This window comes from Temnothorax nylanderi, unplaced genomic scaffold (genome assembly GCF_030848795.1).
Source record: "Temnothorax nylanderi isolate EJ_2023f unplaced genomic scaffold, tnyl_v1.0 TNYL_tig0085_pilon, whole genome shotgun sequence".
Lineage (NCBI taxonomy): Eukaryota > Metazoa > Arthropoda > Insecta > Hymenoptera > Formicidae > Temnothorax > Temnothorax nylanderi.
Genome location: NW_027249147.1, coordinates 137,584 through 147,474, shown reverse-complemented (window position 1 = coordinate 147,474; position 9,891 = coordinate 137,584). Strand labels below are relative to the sequence as shown.

The 9,891-nt window shown below is 35.9% G+C and overlaps 3 protein-coding genes and 1 non-coding gene across 4 annotated transcripts; 2 read left to right on the top strand and 2 right to left on the bottom strand.

Moving 5' to 3' along the window:
• The first annotated feature begins 272 nt into the window (after positions 1-272).
• Positions 273-2,455, top strand: Clp (cleavage and polyadenylation specificity factor subunit 4). The gene is made up of 4 exons (XM_071710097.1): positions 273-437; positions 1,314-1,517; positions 1,702-1,891; positions 1,985-2,455. The coding sequence occupies exons 1-4, from the start codon at positions 335-337 to the stop codon at positions 2,349-2,351; spliced, it is 864 nt and encodes a 287-aa protein (XP_071566198.1). The 5' UTR covers positions 273-334; the 3' UTR covers positions 2,352-2,455.
• On the bottom strand, positions 2,349-5,714 carry Abp1 (Actin binding protein 1). The gene is made up of 5 exons (XM_071710095.1): positions 5,546-5,714; positions 4,775-4,943; positions 4,381-4,613; positions 4,114-4,291; positions 2,349-3,968 (listed from the first exon to the last, which is right to left on the bottom strand). The coding sequence occupies exons 1-5, from the start codon at positions 5,626-5,628 to the stop codon at positions 3,210-3,212; spliced, it is 1,422 nt and encodes a 473-aa protein (XP_071566196.1). The 5' UTR covers positions 5,629-5,714; the 3' UTR covers positions 2,349-3,209.
• A 1,200-nt stretch (positions 5,715-6,914) lies between these two features.
• On the top strand, positions 6,915-7,013 carry LOC139774728 (U6 spliceosomal RNA). Its single transcript, XR_011718658.1, has one exon. It is a non-coding gene; the product is annotated as a U6 spliceosomal RNA (small nuclear RNA).
• Positions 7,014-7,354: 341 nt separating this feature from the next.
• Rfk (Riboflavin kinase) lies at positions 7,355-9,835 on the bottom strand. Its single transcript, XM_071710098.1, has 4 exons — positions 9,487-9,835; positions 7,988-8,136; positions 7,671-7,773; positions 7,355-7,532 (listed from the first exon to the last, which is right to left on the bottom strand). Exons 1-4 carry the CDS (start codon positions 9,572-9,574, stop codon positions 7,414-7,416), a joined length of 459 nt encoding a protein of 152 aa, XP_071566199.1. The 5' UTR covers positions 9,575-9,835; the 3' UTR covers positions 7,355-7,413.
• Between the last annotated feature and the right edge of the window lie 56 nt (positions 9,836-9,891).

Sequence of the window (9,891 nt, the reverse complement as noted above, 5' to 3'; positions counted from 1 at the left end):
CAGTTCATCTTTTTTCTTTTTCTCTCCAACGTGAAAAGAAAAAGAGGAATTCAAAAAGATAAACCGTGCAAGAAATTCAGCTAAAAAGAACAGGCCTAATGATTTAATCGCCGCGAAATACAATACGCTGGTTCGACAATGAGAAGGAATCGAATTTAATCAAATTTAAATCTCGTCACTAGAGCCAGCCAGCTAGGGCCAACTTCACGTGGCTGTATAGTGACGTTTTCATTGGGTCGAGTTATGTTGGCTGCACGCACTGCAATCTCGGCAGTTTCAGGTCGAACGGAGCACAAGTGTTTTGTGTTTAATTGTTCAAATTCTCGCAATAACAATGGAGTGTATAGTAGCGAACGTGGAACACATGCGATTTGATATTGAAGTTGCTCTCGATGAACAATATGGGGCTCTCTCGTTACCTTTTACTGGCATGGACAGTAAGTTTTCGCGTTATATTTTTATTCAACCGCACACGTTAGGTTAGGTTAAGTTCGCGGTACTGAAATGTCATATTTTATCCGAATCTCTGTTTTCCAATTAAAAATAATTCATGCAAACTGTCTTACTTTTATTAATATCGACTGGCCAAATTCTTTTCAATAATTGATTTTTCTTTAATAGCAATATCCGTTGTTGCTTTCGAGCACTTTGCCAGCATTTTAAACGAGATTTTATGAACTAAGCTTTAAAATGTAAAAATATGTAATGTCCAACAATTTCTTTCAACTACACTTTACTTACTAATTTGATAGAAACTTGATATATTTGTTAGGAAAAAGTCAACTACAAATTTTCTTCTAGAAACATGGTGTCGAACAATGATGCAATTATAATAGTATTTTGTATGTTATTTTCGTTCTTTTTGGTTAAATTTTTATAATTGTAAAAAATTTAATCAGTTTTGTTTCTAATAAATAAATAAATAACTAGGGACTCTCGACAATTAATAAGTAACAAGTAAAAAGAGCTTTGAGAGAGTACAATGCAGTTGACAGTACGTAAGTTAACGTTACATCACTCTTTAAGAACTGATAGGATAATTATACATCAGACGTTTTCGCTCTGCTTTGAGCCATCTTCAACTGTGTTGTACTCTTAAAACTCTTTTCACTTGTTACTTGTTAATTTTCTTTCTCTTCCTTCCTTCCTTTCTTTCTTTTTGATCTCTATGGATTATACTTTCTTGGTAAGCTCTGTCTTATATTTACTGCAAAGAGAATACGGTACGATATTATTAAAATAATGAATAGAGCTACTTTATGTTAATAATATAAAAGTTTTAGTAAATAATGTTTCTCCCTTTTAATTTACAGAATCAATTGCCGCAGTATGTCAGTTTTATCCGAGAGGCACTTGTAGCAAAGGAGCTTCCTGTCCATTTAGGCACGTTCGTGGCGATCGGACAATAGTATGTAAACATTGGTTGAGGGGTCTTTGTAAAAAGGGTGATCAGTGCGAATTTTTGCACGAATACGACATGACAAAGATGCCAGAATGTTATTTTTATTCTAGATTCAGTAAGTAGCCCGATATAACTATTATAGTTATTTATCTATTAATACTGTTGAAAAAAATTATTTTTTTTTTCACTAAGTATTTTATATGAGCAGTCAATATGATTCCTTCAAATAATATGTAACATTCTAGGTATTTAAACTGTGTGACAAACTAGTTATACTTAAACAAAATCATTTATTATAGATGCATGTCACAACAAGGAATGTCCATTCTTACACATTGATCCTGAAACTAAAGTCAGAGATTGTCCATGGTACGATCGTGGTTTCTGCAGACACGGTCCTTTGTGTCGGCATCGGCATGTTAGACGCGTCCTGTGTATGGCTTACTTAGCCGGCTTTTGTCCAGAGGGGCCAAATTGCAAATTCATGCAGTAAGTTATATATACGTGTACAAAAAAAACGCAAGTCCATAATATAGAAATATATTTGGAGTATCAGCATCTTGAAATTTAATCTGTGTTTAGTCCAAGATTCGAATTACCGGCGGTGCAGGACATGCAACCAAAGGAGGGCAAGAAAGTGATGATCACTTGTCACTTTTGTGGAGAAGGAGGTCATAAAGCAATCTATTGCAACAAAATGCCGCCCGATGTGCGAGAAGCTCAAGTCAGACAGGAGCTCGATAACAATTCTCACCCGTCGCATCACCATATGAATATGCACAATGGACCACCGCCGCCGCGAGGGCCGCAAAAGCCACTCGAAGAAGTGACGTGTTACAAGTGTGGGCAGAAAGGTCATTATGCCAATAAATGTCCAAAGGGTCACTTAGCATTTTTGAGTCATGCAGGTAGTGGAGGTGGTGCACAGAATCAGAATTATCGGAGATGACTTTTTTCGTTTTATTTATGTAACATGAATATTGTGATGCTACTTTATCTCATTATTATCTATAAAAATTTCTATCATACAATAAAATAATTTATCATACCTAACATATGTGTCAACTGCCGCTCTTACGGTGTTTCAACGATAACTGAAAGCATTTTCATGCTTTTTTTTGGACATAACATCAACATTTAAAAAGTAATATAAAAATTAAGAAGCAGCTCGCACTTAAGCGGGTTCTTTAATACTAAGTTTTTCGTTATTAAACTGTAACAAATTAAAGTATTTAATCTAAAAATGATTCTAACTTAAATAAGTAGCTGTTACAGTTTTGCAGTAACACAGTTCCGTTCATACATGTTACAAGATGCATTTTCGTTATTGCTATATCAGCATCTGATACAGGGTGTTATAAAAAGATATATATTTATATAATATGGGTTAATTGGATAAAACCTGTATGACCTGCTGGGAAGACATACATTTTACCGGTTATGATTACCATTTCAATCGTCTCTCTTCTGAGATTTTACCAATTGAACTGTTACATTAACTGTAAACTCACTCCTTGTATAAATGCTTTAAGATTGAACAATGACGTGGAAGGCGCAAAATGTTACGAAGACGTGCGTTTCAACTGTTACATGCTAAGCACACGTTTCCATTACAAAAGGTTTTTTCTAGTCATTCAGAATTATATTATCACGTAGTTCAATTTTACTTATACCTTAAAAAGTAATAGCATTTATCAGGAATAGGATTACGCTGATACCGATGTCTCACATGCAAGTGGTTCTATGTGGGTAATTATGAAGAAAATGAAAAATTATATCCGATAAATTTATCTGGAAACATGTCTTATCATGTTGTGTTGTACTCGATAACTTCAACGTAATTAGCAGGGAAAAGTCCGTAAGTTCCGTCAGGTCCGAGACCTTGCCACCAGCCTTCGTCGATCGCGTCTATATGTGTGATTATATCGCCAGGATCAAATGTGATTTCTGTGTCATCGGCGGCTTGATAATCATATAAAGCTCTAGCCTTCATCCCCTCGTTATTCGGATCGAAATATAAGTACGGGCCATCTAATTGGTTGTACAATTCATTTTCAGCGACCTGCTCTTTATTCTCTGCCGTCTGTTCAGCTTCCGGTTGCGGATTCGTGGTCGTTTTCAATTCTTGATTGGTATTTTGAGACTGAGGTACTGCGGGCGAAGAAATCGTCGCTGTTTCCGCACTTATAGACTTTTTCGCTTCAGCTAGTGCTTCCTCGCGGGACTTTACATCGGGTTGATCTTTTATTTGAGTCTCTTCCAACGCTTTTCTCATAGACTCTACGTGATTGTTCTTAGGTAAAAATTGTTGCGCCGAACTCGTTTTCATCTGACCAGCCGCCGAATTCTGTTCGAATATCGCTCGAGCGTTTATTGTTCTTTGAGCAATCAATTGTTGCGTTTCTTTGCTCCTTTGTTTCCGTAGTTCTTCGCTTCGTGATTTATGATCATCTTCGGCATCATTGCTGTAATTTTGAGCAGCTTTCTGATTGCGTAAGTTGTTTACATCCTCGGCACGCTGCTCGGCCAGTTTTTGACGAGCGATTGAATTTTCCTTAGCAGTTACCTGAAACAATATTTTACGTTAACAGTGCACATATATATAATATCTAATATATGTAAAATACAATATATGTGTATATATATATGTATATATATATATATATATATATATATATAAAATCAAATATACACACAGAATTGGAACATACTTTTTGTTCCCTCAGTTGCGTTTCCTTTTCCTCCCGAGCTCTAATTTCTCGTTCTAATTTCTGTCGCTCTTGTTCACAGCGCAGCCGCTCTTGTTCCAATCTTTTTTTCTCCTCCATTTCTTCCTTTTCCCAAAACTGATCTCTTTCCGATGCATTTATCTCTTGTTCTGGGTTTACTCTGCAAAATACACATTAGGTAAGAATTGCATTGTGAACAGTAATAATACATTTCAAGACGTAACAAAACAAGATAGAGATGTTAGAAACCTGCGATACGTTGTTCCAACAGGACCTGTATTTCCTTCATTTTCACTACGAGGTTCATTAAACTTATATGCGGAGGCTGTTGCTCGTGCAAGCTTTTCCATAATCACATCTACCTCAACATCATCTTCAGAACGCGCAGTAATTGTTATATGTGCTCCCTTCAACAATTTTTCTATATCTCTAATGTGATTAGCGCACGTTCCTTTCCTAACGATTGGAGCACCTTCTCCTTGCTGTAAGCAAATATTTTGTCAAGTAAAAGCCTACAGACTAAATTATTATAAAATTCATAAAAGTTTTGTTCATGTTTTCTTCATTTCTTAAAAATGTAAAATATGTTATCTTATTGAGTAAATCGTATCCCATTTCATGTATTAATTTTCTTCATACTTACCCAATTAATAAGCAGACACTTTGGTAGACTTGTTTTAGTATCGATAACTTTGCAAAATGCGTACATGATGTGGCTACTACTTAATCGATCAATCATCTCTTCCAACCCGCCATCTCCCGTTCCGACTACCTTTAAATTATTAGTCGACCCTTCGTAGCCAAACACAGCCCTGCCAAGAATAGAAAAATATTTAGACTCTCAATTATGAAGTACAGTCAACTGAATAAAAACTGCATAAGATTTACATATTGTACGCAATCTCTGGGTCAAAATTATGATCGAGTCTTACGCTAACTAATAAACCATAGCTATATAAAATCATCCGTCAATCATACAGTTGCATCTGCACCGTTTTAAACAATCACGTAATCTCTTACATTGATCTATGTATCATTTTCTATTCTATTAAAAGGAGTTAAACGTTCGATATCTGTACGTATCTCATCCAGATGGAAAGGATAACTTGTCTAACAGCTTACTACATATTCTTTCCACTCGTTAACAATTATCTAGAGCGAATAAAAAAATCAAGGCGGATTGGGTGAGCAACAAAAGTGTTTGTCGTGCATCCCAATATTTACAGCGAAGATCGTGCATATCGCTTCGGCTCGAAATTGTGAGCTCGACACCGGCGAAAAGTAACCGGCTAACTTGACGGGATCGCACGCACGCATAGTACACGTAAAGTGTGCCAAAACGCGAGTCGGTGCCAGACGCCGGACCACGCCGGATCGCGAGAAAAGGCAATGGGGACTTAGGTGTACGGCCTACCAGTTAGTAGACAATTTATCGTCGACCACGCTGTGCCAAGCTGCCACCAAGGCATCTTTGTTTTTCGTCAGATCAATTGACATGTCTCTTGCTAAATCATCAAGTTCATAACAAGTTCCGGGGCGGATTCAGGTGGATTCGATAACGGGAGGAACCGCACGGATTATATCGCTGAATAGATGGCGAACTCCCACGGTCCGCTTTGGAGTAGCGCTTTAAACGCTCCCTAGGCAGACAAACTGATATTTAATATCGAGTAATAAAAGGTGCCGATGAATTAAGGGCCTCTCTGCAAGAGGGATGTAAGTCGACTTACATCCCTATTGTTTTTTTTTTTATTGCGAAATGAAGATAAGTAAACTTGCAACCTTTATAGGTTTGATGGACAATGAAAAGCGCATTCAAAAAGCCCGCCAAAAGCGTTTTCCAATTTTTTAAAAATAATTTCAGAGTTGAGGAGTTTTTATCCTACATTTTACTCCTGCACTGTAAACTACAATATTTATTAAACAAAATGTTTTTTTCTTATATTTTTAGCGATATGTTAAATATTTTTATTTATTACAAGTTCATGAAAGCTTCGGAAAAAACCAACGAATTTTTATAGCACCATTTTTTATTTTAGTAATTCGACAGTTACTGTTAAAAAGTCGTTTTTCTCAAAATGGGGTTTTTTAACTTACATTTCTTTTGTATAGAAGCCTTCATGGAATTATGAAACAAATATGAAATATATCATCAGTCAATCTCCCAGAATTATAGTCAGTCTTTTGCTGAAGGATTTAAATATTGAAATTTATTATGGTTGCATCTTTGCATGGAGAAGTTTATAAAATAGTTGCAAGTATAGCAACCCGTATTATAAGAATAAGAAAAATATATAAAAAAAAGAATGAAATCGTTTAGATTAATTTGGATCAATAGTCATCGCATTCGTCGATCGTATCTGAAAATGAAGGAACTGGTGGAGACATATTTACATATATGCTTTTTATATTTATATTTTCATGTCAAAACATTTTTTATTTCCAATATCATCATCATATAATCTGTTAGTAGAACTGTAAAACAATTTTGTATTTGTGTGTAAATATATAGTATTTTCTGATTTTCTTATGTATATATAATTAAGAATGTAATTTTATGAATATAATTATGAAATAATTATCTACGCTGTTTCCAAATTTATTATCTTAATGAAATATAGGTTGTCAAAATAGCTTACCATTGTTTCACTCACAACATTTAATTTTCCAATCATCCTCTTACAAAACCAAAGCATACATGAGATGATGGCAGAGATTGAAACTAGGAGTCAACTATGAGTCAATCGCTCTTACACGAAGCCACCCCATTGTTTTACAAGACAGTATATGCATACAAAAAAATTCGGACGATAAAGAAAATTAGCATAGCCCTTGCGTAAGAATGACACGAAAAATCGTAAAGGGTACCGTTCTACATTTTTTTCTGGGATGACGTGGTGCTGTGTGAAAGCGGTGACTCGTACCTTTGGTAGGGTCTCAGATTCGATCCCAAAGGATTTATCTTATATCAAGGTTTATCTTATATTTTATCTTATATCCTGAAGTAGTTTCCGAAGTCACAATCGGCGCAAAGGATATTTCTACATTTGTATACAAGAACAGTGAGTCTTATGAGGAATGTATTTCTAGAAGTACGTGGAGACTTTTGTTACATTATTTGTTACATATTTTTCTAAATTTATTATTAATCTTGATTTTATTTCTCCCAACACTGCAACAATACTTACATATTTATATAGGTATTTTAATAAATATGCACAACTAAAGTAATAAAAATATTTCTTTTATAATTTTGTCAGATAAAAATGTACATTTTTCTTATTAGTGATTTGCTTTATTAATCATTAAAAAGTCGTCATTCTTTAGCTTATTTACAACAGGTTCTTCTAATTGATGTTCTGCGATTGCAATATCATTCTTTATCTCTGTGATGAGTTCATCTGCAAAAATAAGTAACATAAAATCGTTCTTTAGTAATAACAATCTTCAAATAAGATATTTTAAACTTTAAACTACTTTGAAAGAATAGTAATTTATTTACACATATTTTATGTCATTATTATGACAGTGCCCATTACCTAAGGAAGAAAAATCTCTTTCTGGTCTTATGTATCCGCCAATAATAACCCTGAGCTCTTGACCGTAGAAATCATCTTGGAATTTATGTAGCAGATGAACTTCCTGCAAAATAAATATAATTTTCACTTTGTTACTTAAACACAGTAACATTTACTTAACAAAGAGTTTTCTAGAGCTAATAAAATATTTTATAACTGTTTAAATAGTGATATATATCTACTGTATGCAGCTATAATATAATTTAGGATAATTGAGCTATGTTAAATTGAATTAGCAGAAAATTCAGTCTTTTATATTTTGAAATTATGTTTCGTACCATTGACTTTTTCTCATTCTTATAATACGGGTTCCATCCTATGCTTGCGACCATTTTATAAACTTCTCCATGTAAGGACGCCCAACCATAATAAATTCCAGTACTCAAATCCTCCGGCAAAGCACTGACCACGAGTTCCGGCAGATTAGCTAATATTTGCAAAAGAAGAGAGAAACGTGTAAATTTTCTGCAACATTTTTTCCATATTGACATTCTATTCGATATTGATCCCAAATACAAATTTTGATTGCGTCAATATCAAAAAAGAAAATAAAATCTCATTGACAGTCAAATGTGGCGTCATAATAAACACGGAGTATTTTTGCATTTTTTATCTTTAAAAGAAAAGATTAAAGTTATATATATGTATAAAACTAATTGCCAACAAATTGAATGCAAATTATATAATTAATATAATACATTCTTGAATCATAATTGAAAAATAAGTGATGAAAAATGCTGTAACGAGAGAGAATTTAATATTCAAAGGATGCCACATTTGAAAAATTTTCTACTCATGCGGCATTTTAAACGAGGTACAGAGCGCAACTTTTTATCTTACGATGACTTCAACTCGGATTAACTTAATCCAGTGACTAATTCAACCGGCAGAATTTGATGTGTTTACAATCTTTTATAATTTAAAAACTTTCCGAATCTTTACCCGAAACGCCTTCATTTAAAGGGAAATATCTATCTTAATTAAAACTCATTTTCTCGCATATTTCGATTTTCATTCAACTCGTATTTTTCCTTGGAGGTAATGCAACAAAACCCCTTATCGTAATCGCGCCAATTGTTACCATGTCTAGTATTAGGACACGTCGCGCTATTGATTATTATTTAACAAAGTTCCGCCTCCTCAAGAAGTGAAAAAAGATAGTCTCGAGCTTTAAACGGGCTTTAAGTTCTTGTCTGTCGCGGCGAACGCGCCTCAACTCAATACTTTGAGCATCGATCGTTTCTCGCCCGATCTGTATGTCAGTCGTTTCAAGTTTCAATAAAAGTTTCATCAGCGAGGGACAGAGTTTCTCTATTTATTTTATTCCTTAAAATCTGACGTCGCATCTCGGCACGTGACGGCACCTCGGGGATCTCGAGGGCGAGAGAAAGAGAAGGGGCACGATCAAGTGCGGGAAGCGCATTTAAAACAAAAGGATTTATCATTTCGAAACTGCCGGTAAAAATAGATAGTAGAAAAAAAGAAAAAAGGATCCTAACCTCTAGCGAGGCGTGCTTCGAACGGTACGCGCATGACGCAGGTTTTAATCGTGACCTAAATAACGAAAGAGTTAAAAAAAAAAAAAACACGCTCTCGCTCGCTTTTCAACAATAGAGAGAAACTGTCTCGTCGAACGTTACTGTCGATATTGATACGTCACAATGGTCACAATCGATACTCGGCGTTTCAGCTGTTCCGAGGGGTTATAGACCGCTGGTTCGAACGTGCCACGGCTGTTCGATCCGCGGGAGTGGATTGTTCGCAGGACGAAGGGTACCTGTCGGGATGCCGAGCGCCTTCGAGCCCCTGCCGAAGCCCTTGACGATGACTCCGGACACGAAGCACGGCAAGATCTTGCTGCCCATGATCGACGACGACGACGACTCGTCTGTCGTCTACGCGTCGTCATTCCACGCGCAGACCCGCGCTATACTCCGTTAGGGACAAGCCGAGGAAAGCGGCCACGCGATAAACGCCAACGACAATTAATAACATGACGTGGCATGTGTCAGAGTATGTCCTCGCTGATAGGATATGTCGCGCCAGTGTCAGCGCAACGTCGAACCCGATATATCGTATATCGCCGCCGCGGCCGTGTCCGGTATCAATAACGATGTCAATAAATTTCGCTTCGCCTTATTCGGACGTGAATAACAATTAAATCTCTCTCTCTCTCTCTCTC